Source organism: Camarhynchus parvulus, chromosome 12 (assembly GCF_901933205.1).
Source record: "Camarhynchus parvulus chromosome 12, STF_HiC, whole genome shotgun sequence".
Taxonomy (NCBI): Eukaryota; Metazoa; Chordata; class Aves; order Passeriformes; family Thraupidae; genus Camarhynchus; species Camarhynchus parvulus.
Window position 1 is genome coordinate 3770080 of NC_044582.1, and position 19792 is coordinate 3789871.

The 19792-nt window shown below is 41.1% G+C and overlaps 1 protein-coding gene across 2 annotated transcripts in view; it reads left to right on the forward strand.

The window, feature by feature from the left end:
* Positions 1 to 19792, forward strand: part of DCAF1 (DDB1 and CUL4 associated factor 1) — a 47210-nt gene that overhangs the window by 19699 nt on the left and 7719 nt on the right. For both annotated transcript variants that reach the window (XM_030956671.1, XM_030956672.1), the window contains exons 11-22: positions 131 to 340; positions 1578 to 1747; positions 2937 to 3061; positions 4123 to 5383; positions 6258 to 6456; positions 7144 to 7226; positions 8003 to 8087; positions 9442 to 9675; positions 10215 to 10308; positions 10768 to 10872; positions 11571 to 11644; positions 12552 to 12656. In XM_030956671.1, coding sequence (XP_030812531.1) covers positions 131 to 340; positions 1578 to 1747; positions 2937 to 3061; positions 4123 to 5383; positions 6258 to 6456; positions 7144 to 7226; positions 8003 to 8087; positions 9442 to 9675; positions 10215 to 10308; positions 10768 to 10872; positions 11571 to 11644; positions 12552 to 12656 — 2745 coding nt within the window. The remainder of the gene's footprint in view (positions 1 to 130; positions 341 to 1577; positions 1748 to 2936; positions 3062 to 4122; positions 5384 to 6257; positions 6457 to 7143; positions 7227 to 8002; positions 8088 to 9441; positions 9676 to 10214; positions 10309 to 10767; positions 10873 to 11570; positions 11645 to 12551; positions 12657 to 19792) is intronic.

Below are 19792 nucleotides of genomic sequence, written 5' to 3' on the forward strand. Positions count from 1 at the left end.
TGCTTCTGTGTCCTGTACAGCAAAGGCAGTGCTAGGGTTTGGTACGAGAGCAGCTGAGAGTTGCAAATGCTTTTTTTTCCTGAAGACTGAGCTGATGAAACTTTTTCCAATACCCAACTTCTTTCTGAAGATAAGCACGCTGGAGATCTTAAACCTGGAAGACCAAGGAGCCCTCCTGAGTGATGATGAGATCTTTGCCAGCCGGCAGACGGGGAAGCACACCTGCATGGCGCTGCGCCGCTACTTCGAGGCTCACCTTGCCATCAAACTGGAGCAGGTGAAGCAGTCGCTGCAGCGCACCGAGGGCGGCATCCTGGTCCACCCACAGCCCCCCTACAAGGTGAGGAGCACATTGCAGGCTTTTCACCAGGTTGTTGCATTTCTCAGTTGAATCCAAGCTGCAGATATGTGTAGATTCCCTTTGAAGCCAATGCAATAACTAGGCAGGCTGCAATTGTTTCATTTGTACGCTTTTCGTGTCATGTGGAATGGCACTGTAATAGGGAAATACAGAGGAGCCCTTGAGGTTTGTCTGAATTACATTTGATTAAGGCTCCTGCTCATGTACTGTGGTTCCCTTTCCATCTCTCAAAAACTCAAAGGCAAGTTGGTTTTGATACTTGTATTTGATACAAATATCAAATATTCGTTTGTATTTGATATTTGTATTTTCTGTGCTGTGAATCTCTGAAAGGACAAAATCTGTATGTGTATAGAGGTCCTTAATGCTGAAAAATTCAGAAATAATTTTTTTTTAATAATGATAACTGAAATGTTTTTTGAACACTACTGTTTTTAGAAATGACCCATGAGATCCAGATAGATAATAATCATAGTCTTGGCCATGACTTTTTTTCCCTGATTTCTCCCTGCAAAGCTGGTTTTGTTGATTTGTTTTGGGTTTGTTTGTTTGTTTGTTTGTTTGTTAGGATTTATAAAACTAGATTTTAGGGCTGCTGGTTTTGAGAAAGTACATTTACCTGTGGTTTCTGATTTAATTTGTGATAGTTTTCTGGAGGAACTGAAGTAAGAAAATATAAGGGAGCTTTTGCTTCTGCAGAATTCACTTATTTTCTGTAACTAAAAAATGTATATAAAATGTTGCTTTCTCATTAAAAATATTAATTAAAATATTGAAAAGCAGACTTTCTAGGAATTTTTTATTCGGTGTGCTTTGTAGTCAAAACTTAAAAACTAATTGAATATTTTTAGCAGCCTTTTTAGTATTTTAGCATAAATGTATATTGAATGATGGTGTAGTAACTACTAGATGAGTAGCTTAAAAGCAGAGTAGAATTTTAATTTAATGTAACTTTTCTTCTTAAATTTGCCTTAGCTTTCTGAGACTGTAAAGAAACTTTAAGAATATTATCCTTAAGCTTATTATTGTGTATTCTAGTGACAGTTGCTGTATTCTTTTATAACTGGGGAATAAACCAGAAATTAAATACTTAATCTGCAAGACACAGAGTAGTCTAATCTTATAGATGCAGTTTTCAGTTAAATCCCAGCAGTGAGGGATTTGATGTGCAAATTTGTAACCCTTGTGATCTAATGGTGTCCCTTGGACCCTGCAGGCCTGCTCCTATACTCATGAGCAGATTGTGGAGATGATGGAGTTCCTGATTGAGTATGGTCCAGCACAGCTTTACTGGGAGCCAGCAGAGGTTTTTCTCAAGCTGTCTTGTGTCCAGCTCATGCTTCAGCTCATTTCCATTGCCTGCAACTGGAAGACGTACTATGCAAGGTGAGTTCTTTGCTGTAGTGCTCTGTTTCAGTGCAGCACTTGTGACTCTTGGGCAGGACATTACATTTTCAGATTTTCTACCCTGATAGCGTTTAAAACAGGCACGTGCTCGTTAGTGCTGTTATGCGCTGTGCTGTGGCCACACAGTGCGTATCAAAGCTAACTCTGGGGAAAGCAGGACTAAAATTTTAAGGTAGAGAGAGGGATGTCAAGAAATTTCTGAAGAGTCAAAATGCCTCAGGTCTGATAAGTATGACCCTGATTTTTCAGAAAAGCTTCATCACAGTTCTGTGCCTCTTTCTATCTGTCTCAAAATTTGTTTACCTTTTTGTTAAGAGAAAGGCTAGAAAATGATTCAAGAAGAGGGTGAAATCAAGACATATCTTAATCCTGGAATGAGATGGGCCGGGACTCCCTCCTTATTTCTGCTGCCCACAGGAGCTCCTTGCCTAACTTAAATTGAGAACCTTTGAAATCTGTTTTGCTTCTGCAGTTCCCTGCCTCCCTCCCACTCTCAGGTTGCACTCTTCTGCCTGGGTAGTTTGTGTTCTCCTGTTTCTTTCCTTCTGCAGCTGTTTCCTAATTGCTCTCTGGGTTAACTCTTACCTTTCCACACAGGTTAAAAATCTCCTCTGTTTTGCATTTTTCTGCTCTCTCACCTCTTGCTGAACATCCCTTTTCACCTTCCACACACCTGCATCTTCCTTAAGCTGGAGCCTAAGTTGGTGTCTTTTTGACTACCAGAGTTGTGTGGTTTACTGCTGAACAGTTTCCCTTGACTTCAGAAAAACTTCCTTCCTAGTTAACTGGTGACAGAGTATGTTACATAGCAATGTTTCCCAGCTAAGATGTAGAGTTAGATTAAATTTAGCAGCTTAATTTAGAATGGTTTCTTTAGTAAGTTCTAACATTCTTATTTTTATAAATACAGAATTACTATGCTTTTAGGAGCCTGTGAGCCATGTGGGATAAATGCTGGCAGACTGCAGGCAGTGGTGTGCCTGTGAGCACTGCCTTCTATGGAGACCAGCCCTTTTCATTCTAAAATCAAAAGGCACTATCAAATGCAGCAGATGTGACTGATTTACTTCCATTTCTTGAAGTAGAGTAAATTGAATACTATTTTATGTTATTGAAACAACTCTGTACATTCAATTCTAAGAAGTCCATATCTGTTGCTGTCTTCCAGGAATGACACAGTACGATATGCTTTGGATGTACTGGCCATTCTGACTGTAGTACCTAAAATCCAGTTGCAACTGGCAGAACCTGTGGATGTGTTAGATGAAGCTGGATCTACTGTTTCCACTGTGGGTAAGCAGAATATGGTCCTAACGGTTTACACATTTATCAGTTGTCTCCTGCTACATGGGTTTTGACTGGCTGTTCCTCACCTACAGTGAGACAAGGGTTAAAGTAATTAATGTACTCAGAATTACTGTCAAGGATGCAAATAAATGGGAGAGTGCACTGTGGTTAAAATTGTGTCATGATTAGCACTGTGGTTGGGTTACAAATTTAGAGGCAGGTCTTTCTCTTGCACTTGTTTTCAAGAGCTCATTAAATACAGGTGGAGGCAAATATACTTTTGTAATGGGACTATTAGGTTTCCTCAGTTTGTCAGAAATTTAGGTCTCCTGAGGATATGGCATCTGAGAGTAAGGGAGAGGAACAGTTATTGCTGTGTGAGTTATGCTCTAACTGGTTACCTCCAGGTTCAGCATATAAATGAGTGAGATGTGCCTGGATCAGATCCAAGGCTTCTGCTTTAACTAGAGCATCACTTTTCTTTATAAGAAAATAAAGGCAGGCAGAATACTAGATACAGGCAAAAGACAATTCCTTTTGCACAAAATGTCCGAGGCAAACACCAATTCTGTGAGGGTTTTGGTATTCTGAAGCAGATGTGAAACGAACAGGAATTCTGTGGGGGAAGATAGTCGTCCTAAAGTTTCTTTTTTGCCTGATTCCTTTTGGAAGTTGTGATATGATTATTTCGTCCTCAATGACTTGGTCCCCTCCCTTCCTCTTAGTATTTACTTTCTTGGTGTTTGTACAAGAGTTGCTCTATGAGATCAGAGCATGTCTGTGCATCTTGCTCTGTCCAGATACTGGGCTGTGCTTGATCACCATGTCTAAGAGATTGTGTGACACTACCTACTGCTGATGAGGTGGAGTATCAGCAGGGCAGAGAATATTTTGCTAGGGAGGTAGAAGAATATGTCTTAGACTAGTTAGTAGAACTTTGGGAATTTCTGGAATTAAGGGAAGTACCTATTTTCTTCAAATTTGTTGGAAGACTCCCTTACTTGTCTGATCAAGTTGTGTAAGATATGTTTTAGAGTAATAAAGAAACTATTTCTTTCCCTGACTAGGTATTAGTATCATCCTTGGGGTTGCTGAGGGTGAGTTTTTCATCCATGATGCTGAGATTCAGAAATCAGCCCTTCAGATCATCATCAATTGCGTGTGCGGCCCAGATAACCGGATCTCCAGCATTGGGAAATTCATCTCTGGGACTCCTCGCGGAAAGCTTCCTCAGGCCCCCAAGAGCAGCGAGCACACGTTGGCCAAGATGTGGAATGTGGTGCAGTCCAACAACGGCATCAAGGTGCTGCTGTCGCTGCTGTCTGTGAAGATGCCAATCACTGACGCGGATCAGATCCGAGCTCTGGCCTGCAAAGCCCTGGTGGGGCTGTCGCGCAGCAGCACCGTCCGGCAGATCATCAGCAAGCTGCCCCTGTTCAGCAGCTGCCAGATCCAGCAGCTGATGAAGGAGCCGGTGCTGCAGGACAAGCGCAGCGAGCACGTCAAGTTCTGCAAGTACGCTGCCGAGCTCATCGAGCGCGTCTCGGGGAAGCCCCTGCTCATCGGCACCGACGTCTCGCTGGCGCGCCTGCAGAAGGCCGACGTGGTGGCCCAGTCGAGGATCACTTTTCCTGAGAAGGAGCTACTGCTGCTGATTCGGAACCACCTCATCTCGAAGGGCCTCGGGGAAACGGCGTCTGTCCTTACAAAAGAGGCTGACCTGCCCATGACTGCAGCATCTCACTCTTCTGCCTTCACCCCTGTTGCAGCCGCTGCCTCTCCGGTGACTCTGCCTCGCACTCCTCGCATAGCTAACGGCATCTCGGCCCGTTTGAGTAGCCACACTGCTGTAGGTTCCACTGCCACCTCTGTCCATGCTCAGGCAAGACCGTCTGCATCCCAAGGTCCACCTGCCCTTCCAGGCCCTTCTTACGCCAGCAACTCTCCTCTGATTGGCAGGATTAGCTTTGTCAGGGAGAGGCCGTCTCCCTGCAACGGCAGGAAAATCAGAGTGTTGCGACAAAAATCGGACCATGGCGCCTACAGCCAGAGCCCAGCTATCAAAAAGCAGCTGGACAGACACCTTCCTTCCCCACCCACGCTGGACAGTATAATCACAGAGTACCTTAGGGAGCAGCACGCCCGCTGCAAGAACCCTGTTGCCACCTGTCCCCCTTTCTCTCTCTTTACTCCCCACCAGTGTCCTGAGCCAAAACAGAGGCGCCAGGCGCCCACTAACTTTACCTCACGGCTGACCCGCAGGGCGGCCTTTCCGAAGTACGGAGGGGTGGATGGTGGCTGCTTTGATAGACACCTTATATTTAGCAGGTAAGGAAGAAAACTATGTTGTGATCTCTCTCAGGATGTACCCTGTGCCAAAAAGCCTTACCTGGATGCAGGCTGTGCCGTCCCATGGTAGAGTATCCTTAGAGACAAAAGCGTTTTCATTCACAGTGACAGTGAGAGATCCTTGAAAGACATATTTAGGAATTGTTCTGTTTGTCTTGTCGTTAGTGCTGACCCTTAGTACACAAAGCATGCTTTATTTTCAGTAGCAACATTGACTAATGAAGCTGGTAGCTCTTTGTTCTCCTTTGGAAGGTGAGTATGCAGCACCAGTTTTACGAGAGTGTAACATAGCCTTGAGGGTGGTTGGCTGACAGACGCAGGACAGTGAAATCTGTATTTTGTTCTTGCAACTGAATCACCAGCACCACCAGTGGCCTTTTCTGAGGTTAAACTGGAAGTAAAGTTTACGAAAACAAAGATGACATGTACATGAGGGCATCTTCACATTGTGTCACTGTGGGAAGTTATGATGCCAGGATGTTGTTTAGTTCATGTGACATCTTCTTGTGCTAAGTGTTTCAGAACTGTTAGGAAGTTTTTTGCTAGCTCTCTGTACTTACCCAGGTGTTGACATTACAGGTTTTCCATCAATCCAGCTTTGAAGATGGAGTCCAAGTGCTTCAGCTTAATGATGTGCTTTAACAGAAGTATCACATAGTGGAAAACAAACCCTGAAAGATTGCAAACCTTGTTGTAATACTTAAGCACTAGTCTTCATATTGACACTTGGCTTACTCTAGAAGACAGTTATAACTTGCACCTGTGTAGTCTTTAAGGGCTGGATTTAATATCACACAGCATTTCAGTTTTGCTTCTCTCCTTTGGGTTACCCATGTGTTTTTGCCTTCTCTAGATTCCGTCCAATTTCTGTGTTCAGGGAAGCAAATGAGGATGAGAGTGGCTTTACCTGTTGTGCATTTTCTGCAAGAGAACGATTCCTAATGCTGGGTACTTGCACGGGGCAGCTGAAGCTCTATAATGTGTTCAGTGGACAGGAGGAGGCCAGTTACAACTGCCATAACTCTGCCATCACGCACCTTGAGCCGTCCAGGGTAAGGAACCACAGACCTGTTCTGATCTTTAGCAGTTCTCACTGCCTGAGCCCTGGGATGTTTTGGGCCCATCTGGGTATGTACATCTGAAGAGCACCTACTGGCTGGCTTGCAGTGCCTGTTGTTGAAGTACTTTTAATAGTTGCATATTGTTGCTCTTCTGAGTTCTACATTTAGGGTTTTTTCTTCCCAAGATAATAAAAGAAGGTACACACTGGCTGTGTGCCTTCTTAAGAAATTAATATATATGTCTGCAAGTGGAAAAATGCTTAGACTGACTATTACACATTTATTTATGTGTGTGATAAGATATCAGAGTTTATATATCTTTGCTGGAAAAAGAAACCTTTCAGGGGATGATTCTAGGAAGAAAGAAAAGATTTATAAGCAGAATGGACTCCCCTCACAGCGCATCAGAATTCAGCCATGGATTATCCTGATTTTATCTGGTGTTAACATCATAGATTGTTCCTATTCTTACCTGTAAAGTTTGTCTACTTTGGGCTCTTTGTTGTACACAGTATTAGATACTTGGATTTTATTCCTATAGGAGTAGTATTAAGCACAAAAGTGTCTGCTCTGCAGTTTCTAAATTGATCTTGTAAGTTAAAAGTTTACAGGTAAAATGATAACCTCTGTTTTCCCTGGTGTTCTTTTCCTTTCCTCTATGCCAATGTGGAAATTCAGGATGGATCTTTATTGCTGACATCTGCTACATGGAGCCAGCCTCTGTCTGCATTGTGGGGAATGAAGTCTGTCTTTGACATGAAGTAGGTACACTCTGATTCAGTTGTGGGGTGTGCTGCTGTTGAAAGAACCATTTGGTACAGGAATAAACTGTAAAACAGATAGCACAGATCTCAAAATGTCTCTTGTGAAAAATAAAATGTGATCCCTTTCTTATGTTGGTGATTTCCCTATTTTATTTGGTAGAGAGCAAATTCTAAGTTCTACCTGAAGTCCTGTTTCATACAAGATAGATCACTAAAGTCACTGCTGCTCCTGAAGGCAAAGAAACATGTTTGTGTTTTTATTCTCATGTTTGTAAATTACCTTGGTGATCTTTCTGTAGCCAGTTCAGAATTTGACTAGCACGGTGGTTTGCATTGTGAAATTGTCAGACCTGGACTGCAAACTCTTTAAAATCTATTGCAGTATTTACAACTGTTCCTTCCCATAAAAAAGCAGGTGGAAAACTCTTCATTTTAAAGGTTTGATTGTTGTCTACTTTTGTTGCAAACAACTGTTTTAGTGTGACCTGCATGGGGTCAGCAAGAGCCTTTCCTTCAGAGGAAAGGTTTGACTCCCTAAGGTGTATGTATCAATGTTCATAATTCCCTGCTGACTTCTCCAAAGTGTTATACTTGTGGCAGGCTCTGTTGATGGCAGGTCTGAATTTGCTACTGCAGTATGATGTGGTCAGTGGTAAAGGAGAGGGTTTTCTACCTCTTTTCTCTGTTGTTGAAACCTGTGCTGGAGGTGTTGGGGTTGTTTGGGTCGTGTAGAATCTGCAATTCCTTAACTTCTTTACTGGCTGTACCTGCAGGCATTCCTTCCCTGATGACCACTATGTGGAGTTCAGCAAGCACTCTCAGGACAGGGTCATTGGCACAAAGGGAGACATTGCACATGTAAGTACCAGGAAAGCTCATGGCTGTGAAGCTCTGGCAGAAATATAATTCTTCATAGGATGGCTGTTAATTGATGTGAGTGATTTGATACTCTGTGTAGCTGATGAGCTTCAGAGGAAAGCTTTGAAAGTGTCAAGTAAGTTCCCCCTGTTCCTGAGGGCATAAACTTGACCATCACAAGCAGTGTGTTGCCTCTGGGCAAGTATCCTGGGCAATTTTAGAGTCTGCTTTGTTTTATTCATTTGAGAGAGATCATGCAGGATTTTTTTTCCTCTGAAGTTGCTTTCTTAGCCTTGCTCTTTAGTAATAATAATAAAGTTCCGCTGTAAACAGTAGCTCAGTCAACAGCTGGGGAAATGACATATTAGAAGTGTCCTCCTTTTGCCCCCCCACAAGTTTTCAGCTTGCTTTTGGGTAATTTAACTTTACCACTGTATCTTCAGAGAGTATTGTAGTGCTTTGCATAAATTCCTGCAAGATGGACAGGCAATACTTCAGAGACCTTCTGCTGCTTTGCAGTGCTAATTTGCATTTGTTATAGGCCATGTCTCTCTTAAAAGAATTTGCATAAAAATTTTTCATGAAATATAACTTATTCAAATTATTTATAATTTCGCGTTACTCTGATTTGTTTAATTAAACTCTTTATTCCTGCCCAGTTTTAAATTGGATTTAGCTAGAAGTTTGTTTATTGTGTTTATCTGGTAAATGGATTTGTTTTTCAGTTCTAAAGAATATTTTCCTCTTAAGTTTGAACAAGAGCTAGGCTCTGAAGGATGTTACAGATCAGATTTATCTGAGGATATGATCAGAAACCCTTTGTACTAGTTTAAAGCCCTTTTTATATTCCAAAAGTTTCTTGTGCCAAAGCTCAAATTTGCCTTTCTGTGTAAATGCCAGGAATTTTAACTCATTTTCTGTAGTTTCTGGCTTTTTTTCCCTCACTGTGTGCTTTGGAGTTTCAATGTTTGTAAATACCATCTGCTCTGGAAGCAGTTCCATTTCTGAAATAGTTTCTGGCTAAGTGGTACCTTGTGATTGCAGCTTCCCAGTCCACTCCTCATAGTGAGGTTATTTGATTTGGAACTCATCCTGATTGTAGTGAAATGTGTCAGTGAACCTGCAGTAAGCCAAGCACTGGCCAAAACTCTTTGTGAGGCTTGGTTCCAGCTGTGAAAAACTATTAAAAGGCTGGTAGGAAATGTTATTTATGGAATGCTGTCACCTGAAATGGAAAAATGAAGTGGAGAATGGGGTGATTCTGTAAGCAAACTAGGAAGGGGAACGGGAAGATTTTAGGCACAGGTATATTACAAATTGTGACTAATCTTTCTTTTTCTTTTTAATCTAAAAGATCTATGATATTCAGACTGGCAACAAGCTATTGACTCTGTTTAACCCAGATCTTGCCAACAACTACAAGAAGAACTGTGCCACCTTTAACCCCACTGACGACCTTGTCCTAAATGATGGTGTCCTCTGGGATGTCAGATCAGCACAAGCCATCCACAAGTTTGACAAATTCAACATGACTATCAGTGGTGTTTTCCATCCCAATGGGCTGGAGGTCATTGTCAACACTGAAATTGTATCCTTTGGGCCACTGTGCTAACTGGTACTGGGACCTCAAGAGCTGCTATGGATGAACAAGTAGCTGTTTGCAGAGTTGTAGTCAGGGTCTTCTGTGCTACATGTTATATGTGGTAACAGGAGTTTGTATCTGTGAATCAAGGAAGAGTAGGGACTGTTAGGTAGCTAATTTAAGTCTAGATTCTGCCTCTGATGCAGTCTGGAGAAAATACTTAATGCAGAGAGAGAGCAAGAGAGATTTTCTTCTCTGATAACACTCTGTAACACCTCAGCTCTCTTCCCATGTCTTAACAAGAGCAGCCTTGAAGGTACTGCAGTTACTTCTCATGTCTGGGAATGGCATTTTGAGTAAGAGCTTTCTTACTTTGAACACATGGAATGGAATTGTGGAGCAAATGTCCACCTCTGCTTTAATCATATTTGCAAGACAGAGACAATGAGGTTTCTTGAATGCAGTTAGCCAGTTCTTTGTCATTCCATTGAAAAGGAAATAGAAGTTTTCAATTGTTTGTTGCTCCTTAGCCTGTGTTTTTTCAGTGGGACCTCCGAACTTTCCATTTGTTACACACAGTACCTGCACTGGATCAGTGCCGTGTGGTCTTCAACTATACTGGCACAGTGATGTATGGAGGTAGGACTTCTCCCCTTCCATAACTCCCCTGGGTCACCTCCTGTGAGATAAGTGGATGCTTGTTCAGTGAAATGGGAAGCTTCAGGGACTCTGTAACTCTAGGCCTTACTGGCATATGTGACCTGGATTTTTTCCAGGATGTTCATGCTACATGTATTGCTGACAAAGACAGTTTTCTGTAACATCAGCAATATCACAACTAATTTGTGAGATTGAAAAGCAACCTATTGTATAATGGCAGATCCAGTGATGCTTGAGAAAATAAATTTGTCCTCTGTATTAAGTTTTGATGATCTGTACTATCAATAAAGGCATCTCTGGAAGAGTAGATATTAAATGGGTCTTGCCAAGCTATTAAATATAAAGAAAGTTCATGTCAGAGTCTCATTTGATCTGAAGCTGATTAATGGTAGCGACTAATGGAAGGCAGATTTTTGGAATACTCTTTCCTTGGTTCAGCTATGTTGCAGGCAGATGATGAGGATGACCTTCTGGAGGAGAGAATGAGAAGTCCCTTTGGCTCTTCTTTCAGGACATTCAATGCAACTGATTATAAACCTATAGGTAAGAGTAAGAGAGGCACTAATAGCTTTGTCTGGAGGTTTAAAGGTTTTTTAAAAGTTTGTTTAGTAACATTCACTTCTCTCTTTGCACATGTGAGAAGACAAACTGCTACATCCTGTTCTGGAGGAAGCACAGAAGTTGGGTTTAACACTGACATAATTTTAAGTATCATATCCCATTCAGTGTGTGACTGCCTTACTTGCTCCTGTTCAGCAGTTCTGGCTTTATTTCCTCTCTTCTTTCCAAGTAAGGCATAATCTGAGACAGTAGGTCACTTGGCCAGGATAGCGTTGCTCTCATTTCACACGGGGCTCTTTTTTTAGCTCATGGAGCTAAGCTAATTGCTGCTGTGGACATGTACAAATGTGGCTTTTGCTGTTAAAGGGAGGCATAGGTCACAACTCAGTCCCTTTGTTGCCACCTATTCTGAAGGATGTGTTGTTTATGGTGCTTAGGGAAACCAATAAATGTATTATCAGAGGAGGAGGCACCGTGCAGAGCAGGTTAAGAGCTTACGTGGCTGTTTTTTACAGTGGTCTCCAACATCTCTATTCTTTATTAATACAAACATTCATTTCACTAGTTTCAGCTGTTTTTTCTTGTCCCAAAACTGTATATTTGGTTTTAGACACGTCTTTTTCAGTGAGCATTAAGTAACCTGCAGTTAACTATTGACTTTGTTCTGTGATGTTTTTCAGCTACCATAGATGTAAAGCGGAATATCTTTGACTTGTGCACAGACAGCAAGGACTGCTATCTGGCTGTCATTGAGGTAAAGCTGCTAAAATAAACCCTGGGCTCTGTAGCTGTGGTTTGAATGCACTGCTTGTTGTTTCTTTTTTGGAGTTCCTGCTGTTAAATTCATGTCCTAAGCAGTGGTGGTGTTTTGATGGTGCTAAAGATGCTGTTTGTTTTTTATTCTGCACCCCCTACAGTTTTGTTTTGCTGCCTCTTATCCTTAAATTTCCAAACACATTTACTTCTCTTCTTCAAACTCTTCCCGCTTCAAAATCATTTTCCTTCTCATGAGCATAAAGAAAAATGTGTTTTTTTCTTATTTATAGCAATAATTTCTTATTGCAAATTAAAATGTGTATCAAATAACTGGGAAATGCAATCTTTCAGAGGCTTCCCACAGAGCTTTTCTGTGAATCACTCTTTCTGTTCCTTTTACATTTGTCTTCCTAGCAAAATCCCAGAAGCTAGGGATTTGAAGCAAAAATTACTGAGCTAAACTTCTGGTTTGTTAGGGATGCAGTTCTTTGCTCCATAATATGTTGTCAGAACCCAATTTCTTGAAGCCTGATTGTGCATGTGTAGTGAGCAATGTAAAGTCCTGTCAGCTTTATAGTCTGTGAGTCCCTCATCCCTATAGACCACAAAAGCAAGTCAAGGATTTGTACCAGGGCAAATTCCATGTTTAACTACTGAAGTTGGAGATGACAAGGGTTGTGAGACCAAGAAAGTTTTAATAGGAATCATTGGAAATGTTACTTCAGGGAACATGGCACGTCTTGAAACCAAAGAGACTCATTTTTAGTGCTAATTGTAGTGCTGCTGGTAAATGGGAGGGGGAAGGATTTTGGAAATGTTGCTGTGATTGAGGCCAGATGCAGCATTGAATATGCCAGCTGAGCTCAGTTCCTGGCATTAACTCCCCTGTGGGCATCTCCCTGCAGAACCAGGGCAGCATGGATGCCATGAACATGGACACCGTGTGCAGGCTCTATGAAGTGGGCCGGCAGCGGCTGGCAGAAGATGAGGAGGATGAAGAAGAAGATCAGGTGAGAAACATAACAGTGATCTGAGTGTTCTAGAGTAGCTGTTAGCCCTCTACATGTGTTCATTTATTGCCCAGGAAGTACAGAGGCCTCATTTGGCCTCACGTAATATGACAGAGATCACTTTACTGTCAGTGTAAACTGAGACTGTCTGGTGCAGAACCTGTGTGAACAGTAACTTTGTGCACTCTAAACTAACACACTGTAAATTAAATAATAGTTTATTTATTAATTCCCTTAAGAATTCAGTCTTGATCAGAAGCTTTGCTTTCTCTTCTGCTTTTTTTTTCTTTTTTTTTAAGTATTTCAACCCCCAATTATAGACAGTAGTGCTTGTGGCTTTCCTTTTTTTCAATTCCAATTCTCATATTTGGACATAATTTATCACTAATTTCTGAAAGGGACACAGCTTGTGACTAATGCAGTGAAACTGCACAGTACTTCTACACAGCAAAAGGTTTAAAGAATTTTGAAGAGGGTTGTAGGTTTGCACTGGGATGTGTTGGTTTTCCTTTGATGATCAGCTGTTTCACCTCTGGCAATTCGACAGAAGAGCTCAGAACTGCAGTAAGTGCTCCTCAGGGTGCAGCTGGTAGAATACACAGTAGCACAGAATGCTTACTACAGTAAAGTGAGAATTAAAATTCCACAGAATCCGTTTGTAACTTTGTGGATCTTTGTGGGTGTCAGGTGTTTTGGAGGTTTTCTTGGACAGGCAAAATCCTTATGCTTCAATTCCCTAAAGATTTAAAATGCATTATTATTTGGTGTCTGCATTCTGGTAAATCATACATTTGTATCTCCTGTGAGAAAAGCTGACTTTGCCTTTTCCCAAAGAATGCCAGAAGGTGAAGGTGATATTTTGGTGGCTTTTTTCCCACTGTGTGGAAAGCTGGATTTGTGCTACCCTTTCTATCACTGAATCTTCCTGTTGCTAGGTTAGAACTTTTACTTTCTAGTTCAGGAGGCTGGAGAGCAGGTCTCAGGAAAGAGTAACTTTCTCTGCAGTGAGTAGTTGTTGTTATTATGATTTCCCTGTAATTCTGAAGATAAAGCAGTAGTTCTGGTTTGGGTGTGAAGTGTGCTGTCCTGGCCACTGAGTGTGCTACAAGGTTGCAGTTGAAGTCTTGGCATTTTCTTAGGATCTTTGGTCACTGTTTCTATCCCTAGATTGAATAGATTAGAAGAATAGAATTTCTTGGGAAGCAGCGAAGAGGGAGGAAAGATTATTGCTCCCTCCTTCCTTTCTGCATCCTAGCCATCCAGTGCTCTCCTTGGGCAATATTTACTATTTCTATCTCCACTTCCACTGTTTCTGTTCACTTTCACTATATTTTAGTATTCATATTTTCTTTATAAAATCTCCAAGAATAGTTTGTAGCAGAAATGGATCTTGCATTGTACAATGATTAACTAGCAGCTGTCAGGGCACTGCTTTGCAAAATAACTGGTAAGTGTTGACTTAAGGGAGATTTGTGTTTGTGCAAGGCAGTCAATGGTTCCAGGCTGTAACACCAGGTACCCAGCAGAGATAAGGGATCTCCATCCATGAGATGTGGCTGGGGACACTTTCTGTCTTACAAATAGAGGTGGCCCCAGGCAGAATCTAAGTGTGCTAAAAGCTTTCCTGTGAAGCTGATGGATTGTTCAAACAAGGCTGCTCCTGGATTGATTTGTAAGCTAAGAGTGATTAGTTGGTATTGCATAACTGCTGCTTTTTATAGTCTCTGTTTCTGGGGTCTGTACATGTTTCCTAGACAGCAACTTTTAGGGATTGTTACAACCAAGTTTCTTTAGCAGGAGAGATTTGGTTTTAATATAAGCAACACTTATGAACCCAAATTCAATTCAATGTACAGTCTAGCCAAACATAAACTAAGCCCCTTGCTCTTTGTCCTACAGATGTTCTGTGCTTTTTCTTTAGTTTTGTCTTAGGTTTTGTCTCTGTAGAAACGTCCAGCATTGAGCTAGAATGAGTAGAGGTTTTCCTGAATAAAGACAGAATCCCTTTGGTACACTTGTCTGTTGAGAGGTTCCCTGTTGGAAGGATTTTTGTTTGTGGGCGTATCCTCACAACTGTGTAAGTGTTTAGTATTTGCCTAGTTAGTTTCTATGATTCAGCTTTTGAAAAATTTGGTATAACATTTCAAACTTGTTGGAACTTCTCACAGATACTCTAAAACCCTTTCTGGCTGAAAGAGGATGCTTTCTTGATCTTTCATGAAAGTGGTGGTGGGGGGAAATGCATATGAATCAACATGAATCTGGTGTCTTTTTAGTCAAGGTTTGTGAAGCAGAAACTGATCTGTTTGATTGCCCTGAAATTAAATGTTGGGGCTGACTCAGTGGCTTGAGCATGGGACTGCTGCAGTGACTGTTTGTGGGTTTGTTTGAAATGCTTGAGGATAGCACCAGTGTGGCCTGGTTCCTCCCTGCTGCTGTAGTGAGATCCAGGCTCCAGTGAGATCCCTGGGAGGCTGTGTTTGCCTAGGTATGGCCAGGGCTGTCAAGCCCTGTTAAACAGAACAAATGCCAGTGAATGTTGATGCTCTGTGGTCTGTACTTATTATGCACTGAGGGAAAGTGAGGGTGTAACATGCTTAACAAGAGTCTGTTTGCAAGCTCTTTGGTTGGGTGGTTTACCATAAAAATACCAGTGTTCCTGCCTTGAACTGCCATGAGATTTGTGAATGATTTCACTGCTGGGTGAGTATCCAAATGTGTCCATCAATAACCAGAAGTCCTACTCATAAGTGTGTGCAAAACTGTGTTCATCATACAGGGAAATAGGTAAGGTTTCCTATTTTTCAGTCTGGCTGCAAGATCTTCCTCTTTTTCCTCCTGTATTTGCCACTGTTCTGATATACTCCTTCAGTTAGGTTTAGTGGAACTAAGTTGGGTGTCTGAGCTACTGGTACACATCTTGGACCATCTTTTAGTTGTTAGCTTGCTTTATTCCTACTTATTTCTCTTTCTTGGCTGATTAGTATCCCCTGTTTCCCTTGTTATTCTACTGTCTTCTGTAGTGAGGCACATGAGGAATTTCAGAGGAAATGGCACATGGCAGCTGCTGTGGGCTAGAAAAGGAGACCAGAAATACTGTGCTCAGAAAAGCTGAAACCAAGGGACCACAGAGTAGACTCAAAACTGTGGAACTGAAGTTTGTATGAGGTGATCTGAGTGGGTTTTAGGATTTTCAGTTTTAGGATTTTCATTTTTACTTCCCTGTTTTAGCTTTTCTTTCCATATTAGTTGTTTAAGGTGTGTTTTTCTCTCTGTGGTGCATGTGGGTGATGTTGCATCTGTAAGGCTCAAGTAGTGTCCTCAGTTATTGTCATGTTCAGAGATTTATGGCTTCAGTAGCACATTGCTTCACCTAGCTGTCCCTGTCCTATAAAGTGTTCTACTTCTTTTGCCAGACCTGAAGAACTGTTAATTATCCTGCAGTGCTTCTGGGCTATCCAAATGGTTAATGGTAGGTGTGTAATTTGTCTTTTTGCATTGGTTTAGAAAATTCCAGGTGATGGGAAATAAGCTTTGTTGATAAGGCAATAAAGACTCAAAAGACAATCACTATTCTAACATATGGTTTAGCCAGGGTGGAGAATGTTTTCCTCAGTTTTCTATGTCTTTCTATGTCTAAGTGATCCCAGTTTCTACTTTGATTTTAGGATTCTCCCCCTGTGTACCTGCAACAGTAATTGCAACAGCAATTCCACTGTACCTTATTGCTGTTATTTGATGTAGTTGGTTTGGTTTTTTATGTGAATACTTACTTGCTGGGGAAAGACCCCACAAACCTTAATCCATATTGGCACAAATATTTGGGAATCATCAGACCATGGTGGTGCTTTGCCACTATAAGCTGACCAGAATGATTTTTGTCACCAGGGACCCTAAAGTAAGGGTTTGTTTTAGGAGCTGTCCCTGCAATATTTGAAGGTACAGTTTGATTTCAGATCTTACTCAGGAATAAAATGGTTTACAGAATAATAGCTGTGAATGGGTGTTTCCAGACAAATGTCTTAAATGATAATAAATATGTGTCTATTGCACACCTTCACAGAAATCTTTGAGGTTAGTTGCAGCTGGGAAGGCTGAGTAAAGAGTGGTTTCTATCAAAGACCTTTTTATATAACAGACACGTCTTTTGAGCAGGCATCCTCCAAAACTGATATTTAAAAGAACAGTGCCTGTACTTTTTACCACATTTTTAGATAGTAGCAAATAACTGAGACTACTTTAGTGTATGCTATTGTTTCAGAATCTATTTTCAGTAGCTCTCAGGCAGTGCAAACAGAGGAATTTCTTGGAAAGAGATAAGTATTTGGAGTTTCCAGAAGGGCAGACTTAGTATTATGGTGTAAAACAGCTTCAGCAGAGATAAAAACACATTCTGCCTGTTCAGTGACATAAATCAAAGATTTCCTTCCTCTTGCCTAACACATCTTTCTAGAATTCCCACAGTAGCTGGGATCCAAGTAAATAAAAGCTGCCTCAGCTGTCATGAGAAATGTCAGTCAGAGGCTTGAGAGAATAAAGGAAGAAAATCTTGTCCATAGAGAGGGAGTTAATTTACCTGCCAAATTCCTAAATTCCTTTGTGCAGTATTGTTCTTTGTCATGGAATTAAAGAAATTAATTTATTTTTGTAAGTGAGAGTGTGAGATCAGTGAGAGAAAGGAAAAGAAGCATTTTGAGAAATTGTGTCCTGGTCTGTACTCCTTACATTACCTCTGAGCCCTGCAGCACAGACAATATAATAAGTCACCTTAGGACCTTTATCCCAAGCATTAAGGGAGTTACCAGCTGTGAAATGGTGGCTTGCACATGCCTCAGAGGGCAGTGGCTGGAGCCAGGTTGATTATCATCAGCTGCAGACAGATTGAAATGGAAACATTTCATAGGCAAAACCTGAGTTTGCTCAAAAGAGCCCCATCTGAACCTCCTGATCCGTGTGAGCCCCATTCCCTTAAAGCTTTTGTTTGTCTGTATCATGGATGGTTTGTCATTCATCACAGGTAAGCAGTCATTGTTAGACAAGCTAAACCTACTTACACAGACTAAGAGATTAACTGCTTTTTATTTCTTCACTCCATGTTTTGCCTCTGTGACATTCTGTACGCTGTGTGCTGTTTCCTGTTTTAAATCTGCCTATACCCACACCTGCATAGCAGCCTATGGTAAGATTCCTTGCTTGTTACATATGGGAACTTCTGCACCTTCCCAGGCTTCTACATTTTTAGCTCTGTGACTAATGGCTAAGAAGTAGAAATTCTAACCCTGAAGTAGCCAAGAAGGTAAAAGTAGGTGCAGCCCTGTAGCATGAAGGAGATGAATACTTGGAATTGATTTACTGGTAGATAACAGGAATTAGGGGTTTGCTAGCTGAGGGGGAGGATGGACAGGTAATCCAGGAGATGAAAATCCTTACATGCTTCACCAGGGAGTCTGTTGGCTACATTTAAGCTTTTTCCACTACCCATTGTCTGGGAGTGTTAAGAAGTGGCTGGGGGGAGGGAATTGGATAGAAACTCTTAAGTGACTGAAATGCAGACATTGTCACTCCTGGGAATTGCATTGCAAAGGCCCAGGAAGTACCAGTGTGGTACTCAGCAAGGAGTACAATTGTCAGAAGATAGGACAAGGGGATTGTCTGTGGAAAAAGATAAATTACTAGAACAAGGAGAGGCTTACTCATCTGGGTGAAACATTCTTCAATACACTTGTATTTGAGCAATGATCATATGTCCTTTTTTATGAAAGCAAAGCCCCTTCCCAAGCTTGGCAATAAGAAGTAATTCAACTAATACTGATAATCTGGAAGGGATCAGATTGCTGAAGTTAAAAGTGTGCTCTAGGAGAAATTTGGGGAAGGAGAGTGAAGTAAACTAGTAGGCTGTTTCTTGAAAAAATTCTTTACAAATAAATTAACCAAAATAATGGGACTATGGGAAACATGAATTTCTTTAAAAAGAAGACAAACCTAGATAAAATAAACAACTGCTGGAAGCAGATATTACCAGCAGATAATTTGACTTGACTAAAAGTAGCCAGAAGTGAATTAAATATAAGCTGAAACATTTGATGTAGTGGGAAGAGCTTTGCTAACATTGATTAGTTGTTCTGCAGATAGCAAAAGGATAGGTGAAAATAAGAATAGTTAGAGTAATACCATCTAACATGATTCAAACTGAGAGGTGCAATAAAGATTGTGTTTTCAGAGGGAGGAAATGTTGCTGGAAAGCAGCTGGAGGTGAGAGGTGCTGATGGGAGGAGGAAAAAAAAGTCAATGAGGTGTGAGACAAACAGATGAAGCTTTTTGTAACAGCTGAAACCATGTAAAATAAGCAAAAAATCAGTGACCGGTGGATCTCAAAACTGAATCAGAATTTCAAACCCAAATATCAACAATTGAAAAAGACCTGTGGGATCTTCCTATAGCAACTAAAGGCCAGCCTAATGTAAATTTGAGAGATTGTGTAATCTGCAGTGGAGAAGTCTCAAATTCTAGTCATGTGGCCATAAACTTTAGGATTCAAGAAATGTGAGAAAGCTCTATAAAAATGTCTTGAGAGAACTTGAAAGCAGGCTGGTGTATTTTTATATACTGCAGATCTGCAGTGCTGTAAGTCGTACTTCCTGGAAGCACTTTGTACATACGCTAATTTAATGTTAGAATACATCACAGAAATATGTTAAAAAGTTAAAGTTCTGGTTAGCTAACATGTATCTTGCATCAGTTTGAATAAGTGAAATGCTGGAGTTTTCCTGAGCCTTTGAATGACTTTTGAGAGATAAACACCAGTATGTCAAGTATCAATAAGATTTGCTACCCAAAAAAGACAAATTTGTGAATTTTGTATGTGCAAGATGATTGGTAAAGGGGAATGGTAAGAAAGTTGATGATGATGATAAAAGCTTATGAAGTGCATGCCAACAAGCATCAAAGAACAATATGGCAGAAAACACATAATGCTGAACAAGTGTAAAGGGTATTTACTGAGCTCTGAAAGGGCTGGAAAAACTGGTAATATGAAGAATAAGGTCAAGTAGGTTTTTTTTTTAATTCCAGTGCAGCCACCCCAGTATCTGCCATTCCATTAGGGGATGTTTAGTTCTTTCCTTTGGGGATTATAA